An 18,929-nucleotide genomic window follows, 5' to 3' on the forward strand; every position below is an offset into this window, starting at 1 on the left:
TTATTATGAAATATAATTAAGAACACCCAGTGTGCCCAGTCATGGAGAGTACAAACATGAAAGAGGTAGAAACAGTTCTCTGGAGAGATAAACAGATATGGCTGCAGTGATTGAGAAGATTTCATGAAAACAAATAGTACTTGAACTAAAAACTTCAGAAAAAGAAGGTTGACTAAAAATACAAGGAAGGGTGTAGGAAAAGCATAGTAGATATTCTTCCATAAGAATGCCTTGGGAAAATTATTTTTGCCACAATTAGTTTAAAATGTGTCCTCAGTCATCTAAGTATTATTCATACGCAAATTATCTTAATGCATTTTAACATGTTTAAAATAATGCCTTTTTTCATTCTTTCACTTCTTTATTTGGATTGTAATTATTGAGGCAGTTCTTGTCCTTGTCCATAATGTACACATTAGAAATCTAAAAAGGTAAATAAAAAATTAATAGAAGAAAACTAGGGGCACCTGGGTGGCTCAGTGGTTGAGCATCTGCCTTTGACTCAAGGCGTGATCCTGGGGTCCTGGGATCGAGTCCCACATTGAGCTTCCTGCATGGAGCCTGCTTCTCCCTCTGCCTGTGTCTCTGCCTCTGTCTGTGTCTCTCATGAATAAATAAATAAAATATTTTTAAAAAATGAAGAAAACTAGTGGAGTTGATGTTTCTCATACATAGCACTGGGATTATGACTTGAAATTGTTCACTCTTTTTTTGTTTTTTTTTTTAAGATTCGCTTATTTTAGAGAGAGAGGGAGAGAGAGAGAGAGCACAAGTGGGAGGGGCAGAGGGAGAGGGAGAGTCTCAGGCAGACTCTGATGAACACAGAGCCCAACCCAGGGCTTGATCTCAGGAGCCTGAGATCATGACAAACCTAACCAAAACCAAGAGTCGGATTCTTAACTGACTGTGCCACCCATGTGTCCCGAAATTGTTCACACCTGAATCATGATGGAAACAGTGATTTTAGGGCTTATAACTATATGAGTATGGGACAGATATGTTTTAATAAATTTGAAAAGCAAAATATTTTATTGGCTGTAAGAAATTAATAAGACCACACATATTTGGTCTCAAGGCTTTTTTAATTTATTGATTCATAACCTCTTTTCACTGAAATACTCCTCTAAATGGATTTCTATTTCTCTTCCTTCCTCATTTTTACTTTGAATGCATCATTGAAATATTAAAAAGTGTTACTCTTGATAGGAATCAAAAATCTGGACAAATGGACAATCTCAGAAGGAGTCATGAGTAGCTCCAAGGAATACACAGCCTGATGGTTTGTTCTATTTCCATATATAAATACATAAATATATAAACATGTATATTTAAATAAGGGGGATTTCCTTAAAATATTCATCTCATTTTAACTTATTCATGTAAATGTTTAAATCATAAGATAAAAGTGACTTCTACTAAGGCTTTCATGGCTAGTGTAGGGAAGTTTTGAGTCCTAAAGTCAGAAATTTCAATATGGAATTGCTTTGATTTGCCTTAAATTATAGGTAAGGGGGAAGCAGCCATTTTGAAAACCAACTGGAATGGGAAGCATTCTTTGCAAAAGCTAAAGAAATCTCTCTTGGTTGAGAACTGCTGTGTTTGTCCTCCCTAGGTACACTGGGTTGCATAACTTTTCCCTCTTGCTTTTGAGTCTCCTGGTGAACTCCAAGGGAGTGATCTACTCATTAGAGTGGTAATGAGCCCTGCAAGTCCCTAAGGGGGAGCAGTGGGAAGTGCAGATAGTTAAAAGCAATCCCTCTCCTTCTGTGACTTTTGTAGTTCCTCTTGCATTCTCTGCTTGGCTTACGTAGTGTGAAGATCAACAGTAACTTGGAGAAATATTCCAATTCCTTATGGATTGCCCTTTTAATTAGGATGTTTTGTTAAAGTAATTACAGAGCCAAACCTCAACTGTTTGTTCAGGGCTCCCTGAAAGCATGTCTGCTGTTGTTACCAACAGCTGGAAAGTTTTAAAATATTTATTTTGTGCCTCAAAGTTTCAACTTAAAGAAACAAGATCATTAGAATTCCCCAAAGTTCTTATGTAAATGTCTTGCATAAGGATATGAGAGAATTTGTGATGAAGATCAGTAAGGTATCCTCCAGGAAGTTGAGCATGGGGATCAGTGTGCTGCTTTTTCCCCCTAATTTTGAAGTGAACGGTTAGAAGTTGCGATACGCCATCCATAATGATGTAATTTAAAATTAAACATCTACCGTAAAATGAAGGAGCTTGGCTAGCAAAACTTAGCAATGCAGAGAGACTCCTGAAAATGCAACTAGGTGGTGTAGCAAAAACTGTGACCCTAGGAGCAGGCTCTAATTCCCTGCCTTCAGGAAAGAGATAATTAGTCCTATTAGCCTGACTAAAGGCAAAATGGGATTACTGCAAATTCACTTCACCTGAGAAGTCAACCACAAAACTATTCCTATGTTTTGGAAACTTCATGATATATGATATTCTCCAAGAACATGACTCTGAGAAGGATCACATGAAAACTTATTTTCAGAGTAATAATAAAATCTAAAATGATGATGTAGGTAAGATGTTGGAATTCAGAGCTAACAGCCAAGAAAGAATTCTTGAGATGTCTTCGGTGCAAAACAGTAGTTTTATTACAGCATGGGACAGGACCCTTGGGCAGAAAAAGCTGCACTGGGATCATGTGGAGTGGCCCATTATATACTTTCAGGTTGGGAGGGGCTTAGGGAGAATGGAAGTCTCCAAGGAATTTTGGAAATAAGGTTGGGGGGGGCTAGCTGTTGTTGGGAAAAGGTCATTTATTATTGTTTAGTAAAAGCCCAGTCATGAGACCCTTCAGTTGTATATCATTGGGTGTGCTTGGGGATAATTGCCAACATATACCCAGGGTGGGGGTTGGGTAGAGATAAAGGAAGTTTCAAAGGAATTTTTATATGTTAACATAGATTTATAGGATCCTGGGGGTCAGGCCGAGATACCTTTTGCCCTTAGCAAAGTATTAACATTGAGGCAGCTGAGTTCCTAGAGGAATGTTACTCTACCGGTTTAAAGGACTGGTCAGTGGGCTGCAGGTAGTAAGGAAATTTATTTTTCTTTTGCCTTTGTTTCTCACATTAATGAGAGCATTGTGAAAGAAAGAACCTTACCTATTAAAGTTGTCCTCCTCGTTCAAAAATTAGAGTATTGAAAGTGGAAAATCTCTGGGCAGAAAAATGAGAAATGAGAAAAACAAGTTTTTGGCCAATTGGAAGAAATTGAAAAATAGGAAAAAAAAAATGAAGAAGGAAAGGAAAATGAAAGGAAAGATGGAAGGAAGACTGGTGAAACATATGTGCTATAGTAGGATGAAGGATAGCTTCCCTCCCCAGAATGTCCATGTCCTAGTCCCTGGAATCTGTGAGACAGATTCCAGGGACTTTACATGGACATTTACATGGCAAAGGAGATTTTGTAAATGTTATTAAATTAAAGATTGTGAGATAGGAGATTATCCAGGTTATCCAGATGGGCCCAGTGTACTGACAAGGGCCATCCTAACGGGGAAGCAGGAAGAGTGACAGAGGTCCATGTGGCAACAGAAACAGAAGTTGGAGTGATGTGAGGTCAGGAGGCAAGGAAGGTGGGCAATCTCTAGAAGTTAGAGAAGGCAAGAAATCACAATATTACTGTAGCCTCAAGAAGGAACATGCTCCTGCTGACATCTATATCTTAGCTCCCTGACGATGCTATTGCAGTTTTAACTTCCAGAAATGTGACATAAAGAATTTGTGTTGTTGTAAGCCTCTAAACTTTGGTAATTTGACCTACTGAGTGTAGCAGTAATAGGAAACTAGTACAGTTGCCAGAGAAAAACATTTTGGTGTCATTTGAATAACTGACAAAGTACAGTGGACCCTTGGACAATGCCCCCCCGCCCCACACACACAGGTGAAATTTCACTAACTTTTGTTTCTCCAAACTTAACTACTAACAGCCTATTGTTGACTAGAAGATATACCAATAATATAAGTGGTAGCACATATTTTGTTTTATACTTATATACTGTATTCTTACAATAAAGTAAGCTAGAGGAAAGAAAATGTTTTTAAGAAAATCATAAGGAAGAGAAAATACATTCACACAACTTTATTTATTGAAAAAATCTGTGTATAAGTGTACTTATGTGGTACAAACCCACATTGTTCAAGGGCCATTGGTAAACTTGTATCAAAATAAAAGTTTGCATAAAATAATAGAAACCAGTTTGTATTTTAGTTTCATATGATCCAAAGGTTTTGAGGCCAAAAGATATGAAAACAAGAAGTACTAAGCTTGAAATAGAAAAGTAGTTCAAGGAAAGGGAAAAATAATATTATATAGAAATGAGAGACTCAAAAATCTGAAATTTCACAGAGTCTGGATATTTAATAGAAGCTTAATTTGAGTGGGAATCAGAGATACATTCTAAGATGATAGTCTTACCTAATGGACACCTAAAGAAATAAGCTAAGGCCCAAAATTGTTGATGATTTGGTGGGAGGCAAACACCATGGCAAATTGCATATACCCTCAAGAACTGCTTTTTAAAAAATATCTTAAAATATGTATTTTCTAAATTATGAAAAATAAAAATAAACAACATGTTGTATAGCAAGTATAGAAAATAAAGTTATTAGAAAGGAAAAATGAAAAATACTTTTAGATGAGAGGAATTCTGAAATTGAATGAAACTGAGTTAACCTCCCTTTGTAAAAGAGAGAGACTTTCAGATCCTGTTAGAAACAAGATGAAACTATATATTTTTAAGACAAAGGAAAAAATATTGGAGAAATGAAAATGGGGCAAAGAATTAACGGGGTACAAATTGATAGGATTCCAGGTGATGATAACATACATACAAACATGCATACAGACACACAATACATACACACATGCATGCATATACAATGCATACATACACACAAACACAGACACATACATGCATATATACATGCACACATACATACACCTGCATAGACACAGATACACATATAATACCTACACACATGCATATATACACACAGACACACAGACGGACGTACACATATATACACACATTTATATATGCACACATAGTTACAAATACATACCCATATTCATACATACATACACCCACACACATACATATACATGTGCATGCACATGTGCAAACATACTTATACACACATACACATATACACACATACACATATATACACGTGCACACTGACATACATATACACACAGACATGCACATACATGCATGCGTACATAGATATATATCAACATACACACATGCATATACAGTACATACATGTGTGTATACACACATACACATGCAAACATACATGAAATGGATGAATAATTTTATATTGATTACTGCAAATAAGGATACAAGTCATGAAACTTCAAATCTTAACCATACAACACTTAAAGTATGTAAACAATATATTTTCCAAAAAATTCAGAAGACCAAACCAGATCTAAGAAAGAATCCTTTTAAGTGGTTGGAATAACATAAAAATACACACAGAAGAAACAAAACATAAAAGAAAACTTAAAAAACAAAACATAGACTTAGAAAATTTAACAGTAGAAAATTAAACAAATTTCAACAAATAGAAATTTAAAAGCACATAATAAAATCATGTAAATAAAATTTAATATAGTAATTAAAATAAGGGTAAGTGTATTAAACTCACCAGTTCAAGGATATGTTGCTAAAAGGAATTTTGAAAACAGCAAGATCTATTGCATTTACAATTGCCAACATTTACAAATATTAAGATATGAAAAACTTGAAAATAAAGAAATGGGGGGAAAATACCAGTTATCCTAACAAAAAACAAATGTAGGTTTTTCATTGGTAAGTTTCTAAAGGCCAAAAAATTATTTAGGGTTAGAGAGTTGCTACATAATGATAAAAGGATTGACTTATTAAAAATATGTAAATTGTTGAAAAATATGTATTACTTATATGGCTTTTATAACATAATTTTGTACAACTTAAGCAAATCTTGGCATATCTTTATAGAAAAATTTGCAAATCCACCATAATATTTGAGTACACATTCATTTGAGTACACATTCATCATTGTAGAAGCAGTAAATGTGTACAATTGTAGCTAGAAAATACAGACAACAAACCAACATGTCTCATCATGCAAAGATGATTAGATTATCCGAACAAAGGGTTGCAGAAGGGGAGGTGGGAGGGGGGTTGGGGTAACTGGGCAATGGGCACTGAGGAGGGCACTTGATGGGTTGAGCACTGGGTGTTATACTGTATGTTGGCAAATTGAACTTAAATTTAAAAAATTTAAAAAAAAAAGATGATCAAATTATTATTCTTCACCCCCTAAGGCATATCCTTTAATTTTTGTCTTTATACACACATGTAAATATATATATATATTTACATAAAAATATATATACATAAAATATATATTATAATGAAAAAGTACACATGTAACTTAAATGTGCACATAGGACACTTAATTGTTTTTCAAACTTCTGTTTTCAATTATTTGCATTTTTATTTTTGCAGATTATGATTTTACCTGAAATCCTGATCGTACTCCAAATTCTTCAATGTACCCAGAAAATCTTTTTTACAGAGCATTTGTATAAACTAGAAGAGAATCTATGATCACACGCTGTATATAGTTTTTATTTTTATTTATTTTTTCTTTTCAGCTTTTTATTTAAATTCTGGTTAGTTAATAAACAGCGAGTATTGGTTTCAGGAGTAGAATTCAGTGATTCATCACTTATATACAACACCCAGTGCTCATCACAAGTGACCTCCTTAATGCCCATCACCCATGTGGGCCATTCCCCACCCACGTCCCTCCGTCAACCCTCATTTTGTTCTCTATCAAGACTCTACTAAGAGTCTTATGGTTTGTTTCCCACTCTCTCCCTCCACATATGTTCATCTGTTTTGTTTCTTAAATTCCACATATAAGTGAAACCATATGTTGTCTTTCTCTGACATTTCCCTTAGCATAATATACTCTAGCTCATCCTCATCATTGCAAATGGCAAGATTATTCTTTTCAATGGCTGAGTAATATTCTATTTTGTGTGTGCAATATATATATATATATATATATATATATATATATATATATATATAATATTTATCCACTCATCAGTTGATGGACATTTGGACTCTTCACAATTTGGCTATCATTTATGTGTCCCTTAAGGCTCTTAATCTGCTACAACTCCTTTTATCCTACTTGGATTTATTGCAAAGACTGGCTTTTCATCCTCTAGTTTCAGTAGCACTAATATTTGTTTTTGTCTAGTAATTTCTTTTGGTTTTACTTACCTTGTTGCTGTAGGTTTATAAATTGTAAATTATATATAAGGATTATATATATTCATGGATTATATATTCATGGATTTTTACACATCTCTCTTAGAATTGGAAAAAAATGAAAAAGGAAGGAATTCTGCAGACTTACCTGTCATAATTGAAATAGTCACACAGTTAAAGAGTCATATATTTTTTTCCTAAGCATCCAAAGCATATTTAGTTCTTGCCTGTAAGGAAATGGATAGTAAAGTTCTTGGACAATACTAGAGACATTAATTGATCATAATATAATTAAACTAATAGTCAATGATAGATATTCAGTATATTTGGAAATATAAAAACATACTTCCAAATAATTCATTGGTCCAAAAGAAATCATATTATATCTAGAATATAACTTTTAGCACCTAATATGTAAGATTTTAAAAATACTAGGGAAAGTTTTATAAAGTGTTTTTTTTTTTTATTTTTACTTTCAACAAATGCAGAAATTCTTTTTCTTTGGCTATTATTTCATAAATTCTTGGTGAAAGCCAATGACATGACATTAAAATACATTCAAGTCAATTTGAGTTAAGAAGTAGGATTTATTCCAGTGAGCTCACAAATATGGTCCTCTGGTGATATAATGGTGTTAGTATATGATTCTATGCACAGAAGAATGTAGGTGTAGGTGGCGTGTCATGAAAATGGATTTCTTTCACACGGGCTTTTGATAGGAGCCATCCGTGATATTCTGGTTACTTGTTGACAAAAAGACTTGTGAATGAGATGAGCCATCGATACAGCAGCCAATCCATCATGAAATTGAAGAATCCATGCCCCATATTCTCATTCAAGTAGAAATCATCTTACATATAAGGAGTGTTGTCGGTCAAACTGTTTTGAAAGCAATTTAAGATCTGCTTTAGTTCTTGGGCAAGTGGTTGTTCAAAATCTCAGAGCTCCACTATACAAAGGCTGGTACAAATTATTTAGACTTGGCTAAATGTTCAAAAGGAGATTCAGGTCCTTTCCTTAGCCATAGCAGACTTTTTAATATCCCCATGAAATGTTTGATCCCCTTACGACTTCCCTGACTTTTTCTAAGTGTATTGTAGGGGGTAAAGTTTTGGGCTCCAAAGTCTTAATAACTAGGATGAATTCTGCTCCATTCACTATATTATCACGCACAAGTACCTTAACTTCCCTAAGACCTGAGTTTTCTCACTTATAAAGAGGGTATATCAACAGCATCCATCTCAACAGCTCTGCGTGAGACTTAACTGTGATAATGGCAAGAAAGTACTCAGCAGTGTATCTGGTATACATTAAGCACTCAATAGATGCTTATCATTGTTGCTCGTTTTCATATATTAGATCTCAGTGGTATGAAATACTAATACTGCTTGTCCTATGAAGCTTCTTCTCGTTCATGACTGTAAAACTCTATCGTCTGCATCAGAGGGATAGATCACAATATATCAGAATAATTTAAAGGGGCATTGTCATGCAATTGTATCAACACATGCAAGAGGGCATTTTGTAAAATTAGGCAGTCATTATCACTTTTTCAAAAACTCAGGTTAATATATGAATATAAGGAAACTTTGAAATGTCATTGTTTTGTAAAGACTAAAAGCAAGCACTCTGCTACATAATAAAATATTAAATACATTGTCTTTAAGACCAAAACAAACCAGAGATATTTCCTAATATTTCTGTTAATTGACAAAATGTAGAGGTTTTGGTGAGAAATAAACACAAAAAAACACTTAAAAAGTCATAACATTTTATTACAGAAGGAAAAAATGTTATTTTTATAAACTGTGATGTCCTATTTGGAAATTCCAAGAAATTACACTAAAAACCTATTAGAATTAATAAGGAAATTTAATAAGATTTTATGTATATATATATAATATATGTATTTGTATTTTATGTATATGTATATGTATTTATGTATATATATTTTTTATGTATATATATATATATATATACACACACTCACACACATACACGCACACACAAACTAGCTTTTTCTTATACTGGCAATTATTTAAACATTAAAAAGGAAAGAAATGCATTTGTATGGCAACCTAAAGTATAATATCTAAAACTAAATTTAACAAACTAAATAAACATATGTGAAAAATAGCATTTTATTAATGGATATAAAATAAGACATGAATAAACAGAAATATATTTTTGATATAAAAGATTACCATTATAAATGCTAGTTCTTCCCAAATTAATGATTAATACACTTCCAATCAGAATGAACTTCTTATGGAAGAATAAATGTAAAAGAATTCCGAGAAAATTTGAAAAGTAGAATAAACATTAACATTTACAATAAAGCCTGATTTAAAATCAATACAGTACTGTCTGGCATAGCAATAGACAGATCAGTGTAAGAGAATACAGAGGACAGAAATATTTCTTGCTGTATTTGAGAAATAAACTTTAAAATGAGGTTGACATTTCAACCAGCAGATTATCCAATAAATGGTGTTGAGACTATTCCTTCTGGTAGAACATAAAGTTTTCCTTCTCCTATATCAAACTAGTTGGCAGAGGCTGATTCCAGTGATGGAACTGAAGTCAAAAGAGATCAAAGTTATCACTTCTTTTATAAATCAAAAGTAGAAAGGTCAAGGATGGTTTTAAAGAGCTTGTTTTTTCTTTTGGTATTTTCAAGTATAATAAAGATGGAGAGCTCACACACTCATCCTTTTGAGCAATTGGAGGTTGTGAGCTGAGATGATCTTTCAAGGTATCATTCCTACTATAGGAGATTGCATGATCACTCCTGTGTTCTTCACATGGAGAGTGTTACCCATATCCATCTAAGTCATCAGGTTCCTGGTCCTCAACTCCTCCGTTATTGCTCCCTACCCATATATCCCAAATTTGTAATTTCTACTTCCCTAACAGATTTGGAGCCCATCCCCTCACATCCACTCCCACCATTCTACTTTATGTCATCCTTTGTCACCTGAAAATAGCCTCCCACCTGGTCTTCTGGCATAAGCTTGCTCCTCTCTAGATTCCATCATGCTGCCAGAGTGATTTTTCATAACCATATCTGATGATGTCAATTGTCTATTCAAATTCTTCGTGTTGAGGACCTGCCTATAGCTTAAGTCTGATATTCCATCACGTCTTTGCATATATATGCATCTCTCCAGATGAACTCCATCATATCTCATAGTTTCACACTTAGAGTTTCCTTTGCCAGTGTGCCCTTTCACATGACTTCACACTTACTTGTCCTTCAAAACTCACTGGATATTTTACTTCTAGAAAATGTTCATTTCCTATCTGAGTTTCATTCATGTGTCTTTCCTCTAGGCTGTCTTGAGCATGCCATGAGCATCTATCCCACTCTGCTCAGCACACTGGAAGGAAAAAAAAACATGCTTTATTTGATTTGAATTTCTCGATGCTTTACATGGTCCCTTAGGCTTACATGGTAGACTTTCAATTAATATTGACTAGATAGGTCAATATATAAGCATTCATAACCAGGTATTATATTAAGCTCATATGACTTATATAGTTTGATTCTCTATTGATATCCATTTTTATAGTCAAAAAACAATTACAGATAAATGAGAGCTAGAATCATCCTTTGCTCTAGCTGGTATATTTTTATTTAAATGTAGAAATTCATTAACTTCTCCTCAAGTAAGATGTTAAAATGAAAAGGACTAGTTTCACCCTGTTGATGATCTGGAGTTGGGACTCTGCTGTTTCTCTAGGCAAGAAAGAACCAGAGAAGGAACCATCGTGATTGTTTTGTGAAGGTTAAACTTTGCGCATGACATTGGCTGTCTCTTCCCTGAGGAATATCTTACATTATTTTTCCTCCTTTTTCCCATTGAGTTATCATCATTATGAATCATAACCTAAAATTACAGAGGCTGTGGGACCTAGAGTTTGATCAATTATCTCTTCAGGAAGATGTCATATTGTTTTCTAGTCCTGGGTAGACAACTACAGTCCAGTAGCCTACCTTCACTGTCACCAGGAGTAAGATTGTCAGTGTGAGGAATTAGAGGACACAGACACCCCAAATCTAACAATCTAACTGACATAGATTTAAGAGGCATATTCTTTTAAGAATTAGAATTTTGGTATTAAAGGGATGACTCTGTCAAAAGTTGCTTTTTAGAGCACTGTCAATTTATCTGCCCGTTCCCCTGAAATTTCTACATGCTTTCTCTTCCTTTGCCTTTCTTTTCCTTTTTCTGGTTTTATCCTAGTTTCATTCTTTTCATTTTCTGTTTTCTTTTTAATTTTTTCCAGCTTTATCGAGATACAACTGGCATACAATATTGTAGAAGTTTAATGTATACACTATGTACAGTGTAGTTATTACCACAATAAAATTACTTACCACATAGGTCACCTCCCATAATTATCTTTTTGGGTATATGTGTGGGAAGAATGTTGAATGTCTACTCTCTTGACATCTTTCAAGTACATAATATAGTAAATTCAATACCGTTAAGCATAGTTACCCTGCTGTACGTTAGATCCCCAGAATTTACTTATCTTATAACTGGAGGTTTGTACCCTTTGACCAACATCTCCCCATTTCTCTCACATCTCAGCTCCTGACAACCACTGCTTTACTCTCTGTTTCTACCTACACTCATTTTCAATTTCAGGAGCAATGACAGAGTGAAATGTATACTATACAAACAAATGTACCGATAGGTGAAATAATAGAGTAGTAAGGTTATTTGACCTCAAATAATTAAGAATGAATGAGGACGTATTAAAATTGAACAAAAAGGTACAATGTAGTTAAAATTGTAAATCTTAACTTGGAAAATTAAAACATTGAGATAAATATGAAATTTGTAGAGTAGCTAAGGGCTACTAACTGTGAGAAATGTGCAAACATTTATTAAAATGTTGAGTATATTGCTTAGGCATAATAGTCCTCCATAAATGTTGCCCATTGTTATTAGGAACAAGAGCAGAACACTAGATGAGTTTTTTTTATTTTTTTATTTTTTATTTTTTTGAGTTTTTTTTTATTAATGCTGAAAATAAATAAGATTACTCAAAAGAGCATATATTCATAGAGGAATGAAATTTTATTTTATTTTATTTTTTTTTTGAGGAATGAAATTTTAAAATCCGTTTATTCAAATTAATATTGAGGGATTCAAGAAGGCAATGACTGCCAAGGCAGATGGTATGAGGAAAGTTTTAGGGGTATGGAACTATTCTGTCCCATGACAGGAGTGGTGGATACATGACTTGTATACCACTGAATCAATTTGCTGCATATAAATTTTTAAAATATAGCAAAAATTTAATACTGAGAAGACCGTAGGAGTACAGCAAGAATCAATCAATCAATCAAACAAGAACAAGGTAGAGGTCATTTGTAAATAGAAGTGATTGGTCACTATAATCGTAAACAACATTCAAAGTTTAGAGATGCAAGTGGCTTAAAGAAGATGATGTCCATTGATGAGAACAGGCCCCACCAAAAGAAACGAACACCTGAGTATGTATCCAAACGGTCTGGAAAGATAGAATGACCAGTAGACCATATCAACTGCTTTATGTAATTCTCTGTAAAGGAATATAGGCTACTAGGAACTGGAACAGAATTCTAACAAAGTGACCCATAAAATTCAGCGCACTAAATCAAGAACGGATGTGTGAGTATTTGTCAAAAGTACCAGCTGCCTGTTGTCGCTTGGCAGTGCAGTCCACAGCAGACGGTACATAGCAGCAATCACTTTCATTACAGGAGCCAGCAGACACAAATCTTTCTGGCCACTAGGAGAAAACAACTTGAATAACTGTATTTTCATCTTGTTTCATTTCTATGTTATTTCCTTTTTTTTTTTCTTTAAAATTCTCATCTTAAGGAGAGGGCTATATAAAATTTTGGTAATTTTATAGTTAATGACACTTGTAGTAATAACAGTGATATTGAACCTTGCAGGAAGTGTAGACTTTGTTCACATATTTTTGAGCACTTTGTGCCAGGAACTGTTCTAGCTACGGGAGTTACAGAGAATTTATGGAAGGAGATGAGACAAAGAATAATGAAATAATCACATTAAATAGAAAGCACAATTAATGGCAATAATTCCAAAGGGGGAAAAGCAATAAGACAGGTGATCATTAGATTAGAGATTAGGGGAAGATTGCAATCTTCAATATGGTAGCCAGGGAAGGCTGAAATTGGAAATTAAGTAACAGAAACCTGAAGGAGATAATGAAGGAAGATATATCTGAAGGAGAGCTTCCCAGGAAGAGGGTGCAACAAATACAAATGCCCTGAGTCCAGAGCATGCCTGGCATGTTTGAGGAAGAGCTAAGTGTCCAGTGTATAGTAGATGGCTCAGGTAAGGTGAGCAGAGGGAAAAGTGTCTGGAGATAAGATAGAGAGCTAAGGGGGAATGCAATAGATCCCATGTGACCTTTTAGGCCATGGTAAAGAACTTAACCTTACAATATTCTATAGAAAGATGTTAAGGAGTTGGGAGTGGTGTTATTTATTTGACACGATCTTTGTGCTTTGTTTATACACATGCTCACACTATCTCTATGTTCATGCACATTTATTTTCAATGCTTGATGATGGCTTTCACATCTGTGTATCATGTGAAAGGCCATGGCCTTTCACTAAAACCCCAGACTTATATACCCATGAACGTCCCCGAGATCTCCACATATGTGACTAATAGGCACCTCAAATTTCACATAACCCAAGAGCTTGCATGTTTTTCTTTGTCTTGGTAGGTCATCCACCAGTTGCCCAAGCCAAAGATCTGCAAATTGTCATTGAGTTTCTTCTTTTCCACACCATTCATGTCCAATTTATAGCTCTACAGATGCTACCTCCCAAATGACAACAGCCACCTAGACAAGTACAAAGACACTTGTAGGGTTTTCTAATTTTTTAAGAATTGTTTTAAAAGGCACATAACAGAAAAGTCACCATCTTAACTATTTTTAAGTGTACAGTTCAGTGTCTTTAAGTACATTCACAGTGTTGTGTGACCATCATCTAAACCACTCTCCTCCAAAACACTCGTCATCTTGCAAAACTGAAACTCTGTACCCATTACACAATACCTCCCCACTCTACCTTCCTCCTAGTTTCTAGAAATCACCATCCTACTTTCTGTGTCTGTGAATATGACTACTCAGGAGTCTCCCAGAAGTGGAACCATGCAATTTTAGTCCTTTTGTGACTGGCTTATTTCACTTACCATAATGTCCTAAGGGCTCACCCACATTATAGCATGTGTCAAAATTTCCTTCTTTTTAAAGCTGAAAAATATCCCATTGTATGTATATCCCCCAGTTTGTTTACCCATTCATCTGTTGATGGACACCTGAGTCTCACCTGCATTTTGGCTATTGTGAATAATTGTGCTGTGAATACAGGTGTACAGGTTTCTGAGTCTCTGCTTTCAACTCTTAGGGAAATATACCCAGAAGTGGAATTGTTGGGTCTTATGGTAATTCAATTTTTTAAAAACTGCCATTCTGTTTTTCATAATACATGTACCATTTTACTTTCCCACCCGGTAGCTTTCTTTTTGTCTTCTTCATTTTCCTTCTTAAGGTCCAAGCACAATGATCTTTGTTTCTTCAAACATCAAGCTCAGTCTTGCTGAAGGGCCTTTGTAGGAGTTATTTCTTCTTCCTGTATAGCTTGTCACCATGCTGCTTGCTTGACTGGCTCTTTCTGATCATTCACCTTAGATTCCACCAAGAATATCATCTTTGACTCAGTTACTATTCCATCAGCGTAAGACTTGCAAGATCTCCCAATTTCCTTGTGCATTTATTCTTATTTTATTGGTCTTACTTCCCAGAAAAACTGTATCCCCAGTACCTAGAATTATGACCGGCACATAGGAGATGCAAAGTAATTGCTGAAATGTTATTGGGGTTAATATGATAAATTTCCTAATGTGCTATATGTGGACACTGCTCATTAGTGGAAAATGCCATCGTCACTCAAAACATAATAACTATTCTTTAAGAACAAATTAAACCAAGAGAAAATCCACAATTCCATAGTGTAATCAAGAATGGCAGTTGACATAGTTACTTTGATAATTCAGATTTCAGTAGAAATTTGGGGCTCATTAAATTGGATATTTCAGGCAAAATGTGTTCTTTGGTTTCAAATTATTTCAATAATTACCTTAATACTTCTCTATGCTTTATATACTCGATTATTGTCCTAGAGGTACTTGTAAAATCTTTCTTTCATGTACTTCTGAGTAGTGAATTTCAGCTTCAGCCTTCAAACAGAGAGGACTCATGTCACATACTTCCATGGCAAATTTTCTAAATTGATATTTTATGGTTCATTCCAGTAGTAACCATTTTCCTAATCCATAAGGTCATCTGTGTTAGAGGAAACTGATTCAGATGGCGTAAAAGGAAAATGTCATTTCTGTTTTTAGAGTAAGAAGTGAGTAGGTGGGTACAACCTGGCTATTCCGGATTATGAACAATCTCCTAACACAGTTATCTTTATGATGAAGCCATATATTATGAATGGCTTAGGTCTACTACTGCCTTGATGGGCACCCCTTCTTATGGCCCTATGATTCTAAAGGGATGGTAAAAGCCCAGGAAATATTTAGATGGAGAGGCAGCACATATTCTTATGTATTGACACTCTTATTTTTTTAATGTTAAAATTGTTTTGAAGTTTGGATCTAGGATCAAACTACTTCTATGTAGTGGGGAAAAAAAAGAAAAATATTGTGTACTAAGAGTCAACTTCTTCAAGAACCAGTTTGTGCACTCATTACCTTAGTCCCTTTATAAATCTCCAAGAGATGTAATTCTGTGGGTACTAACCTAACTGGCGGGGGAGCTACTCTATGGTTTGTGGAAAGACAGAGAAGTTATTGTTCTGAAAACATTTTAAATATTTTTCCCTTTTATTCTAAAAGATGTTGGAAACAATATTAGGATTTTCATATTGTTTTTAAAAAGTCATAGCATGCAGTTCATTTTCCAAACATAAGATTAGGCAGATTGTCTCGTTGTTTTCAATAATTATTGCAAAACCTTCAAAAGCGTTAAACAGAATTCACTGTGGAGCCCATTATATTTCAAGGACACTGGAGAGCCTCTGTGGCAATAAAGTTGAAAAGTATTAATCCATTCCTTTCATCTCTTTTATTACTTTTACTTAGGGTTTATAGTGGGAAATCCTTCACAAACGTTGTGTTTCTGTTGTTAAGGTTTATATCCACATTTTGAGATGATTTTTTGTGACACCTTTGCATATTATGTCACAGGCTTCTTTAGAGCAAATAAAAGCTAGTCCCTTTCTGTTCACAAACGGGCATCTTCAGAAGAAAAAAAAAAAAGCTCCTTTAGAAAATGCTGCTGATAGAGCATCTTTAGAATGTAGCATCCTTTGAAAAGCTGTTAGTATGAGACCTACTTTAAAACTTTAATGAAAGATGCGCTTCCATATTAGTGTGCGTGTTGAAGGTGGCTAACATTGGTAATAGAGATCATATCACCTTTTGCTATTACATCAAGGAAAAAATACATTTTAATATTACCTTTAATCATCAAACTCTTTTGCATAATCTAACATATGTTACCTTTAGAGATTATCAGTTAAGAAATAATGAAAATAAGTAGTTTGAATAAGGTTCACATTATTAATATTTTTGAGTATTGCCAGGGACTATGCTAAGCACTGAATTCATTACTAAAGTTTAGGTGGACACATTCTTTTTTAAATTTCTTCCCATATGGGCAGCCCAGGTGGCTCAGTGGTTTAGCGCCTGCCTTCGGCCCAGGGCATGATCCTGGAGTCCCAGGATCAAGTTCCACATCGGGCTCCCTGCATGGGACCTGTCTCCTGCCTCTCTCTGCATCTCTCTGTGTCTCTCATGAATAAATAAATAAAATCTTTAAAATTAAAAAATAAAATAAAAATTTCTTCCCATAATACTTATGTGATTTTCCAAAAATAGGGTACACGTACCTGTATTAATCCTATCAAAATATGTATATAAATAATTATATTTAATATGTATATTAAAACTGGCTTTTTACTTGTCTTTCCCATTAAACTGTAAGCTCCAAGAGTGATTGTTTAAATCTGCCATATGCATTTTGTCCTGTATCTTGATCGTTATGGGTGCCTTGCCCCACTCTCCAAACATAGTAGATGTTCTATAAATATTTATTAAGTGAATGATGATAATCATCCAGAAAATCATCATTTCTTTAGGGGTGGGATCAGAGGGAAGAATAATGATGTGAAAGTCAGAATTCCAATTTATTAATTTTCAACACAGAGTCTCCTTTAAAGAGAATTTATGGCAGGGTAGCAAGTGCATTTACTCCCTAACAGCTAACATTTACTTGGTGCTACTCATAATGAGAGCACTTTTATGCACTACCTCATTAAATCTTCTCAGCATCCTTTGAGACCGTTGCTATCCTTAGTCTCATTCTACATGTGAGGAAACTGAAACAGGATGAATAAGGTCTTAAGGTTTCTCTGAGATGGGAGTATATAGTACAAATTGGAACTCTTACTTCCAGAGCTCAGGCTTCGAGGCAATCAATATCTGGAATGCCAATTTAATTATAAGGTAATCTCGGAGAAGATAAATAACTTCATGAGGGTGCACAGCTAGTAAATGACAGATCCTGGTATGAAACCAAATTTGCACACTCCCAAGTAAGTCTGTGTGGCTGCAATGCTAGCCAGTCTCCTTTCCTTTAACGAGTGCACTTTTCAGAGATACACTAAGTTATGGGTTGGGTGCCATCCTAATCATGCTCAGCAAATCATGGTCCTAATTTATTGACAATTTCTTAAGAAAGGAATGCTTTATTTTTGTTTTTAGTTAACTCAGAGTAAATAATCCTTGGGCAAGAACATTTTTGACATTTCATTTCCCTTTCCATTATTCTTATATTCTCTTCGATTTTACCCAGTATTGATGATACCTAAGAAGAGTTTATATGGGTGGGAAGCAGCCCAAAGAAAAAAACTATTAGAATAAAAATGCATGATGCTCCGTGTCTATGGAAGGAACTTAGTGCCCTCTCGCACTTAAGAAATTCTGTGAAAGTCAATCAAACATGGAAAATGTATCACATGCTGACACAGGAGGATCTTGGGCAATAAGTGATGCACCATTTGAGGCTCTATGGAATATGATGTTAAGTCTTGTTTAATGTTGCCGTGCTCTATGTTCTAGTATGAAATAGGCTGATGATGCCTCTTTTTGGATTCTAGAGTCTCAAGTCCCTGACCAACCAAGCTCTCTTCATGTGAGGCCCCAGACCAACTGCATCATCATGAGTTGGACTCCTCCTTTGAACCCAAACATTGTGGTGCGAGGTTACATTATTGGTTACGGTGTTGGGAGCCCATATGCCGAGACGGTGCGTGTGGACAGTAAACAGCGATATTATTCCATTGAGAGGTTAGGTGAGTAGCTATGGTTTTTATTCTATTAAGAGAAATAAATGATTTATCTGAAATTAGTTTATTTCTTGGAAACTTGTTCTTTGGAATTTTATTTTAATTTGTGACACAAATTAATTCTTAAAAGCAAGTCTCTTTTTCTATCTTCTATCATTCTAAACACACAC

General features: G+C 34.7%; 1 protein-coding gene across 2 annotated transcripts in view; it reads left to right on the forward strand.

Annotated features, from left to right (window-relative positions):
- The window catches only part of DCC (DCC netrin 1 receptor), a 1,085,392-nt gene that overhangs the window by 908,444 nt on the left and 158,019 nt on the right, over window positions 1-18,929 (forward strand). For both annotated transcript variants that reach the window (XM_041739305.1, XM_041739306.1), the window contains exon 15: window positions 18,571-18,765. In XM_041739305.1, coding sequence (XP_041595239.1) covers window positions 18,571-18,765 — 195 coding nt within the window. The remainder of the gene's footprint in view (window positions 1-18,570; window positions 18,766-18,929) is intronic.

The sequence above is a fragment of the Vulpes lagopus genome, chromosome 24, assembly GCF_018345385.1.
Source record: "Vulpes lagopus strain Blue_001 chromosome 24, ASM1834538v1, whole genome shotgun sequence".
Classification (NCBI taxonomy): domain Eukaryota; kingdom Metazoa; phylum Chordata; class Mammalia; order Carnivora; family Canidae; genus Vulpes; species Vulpes lagopus.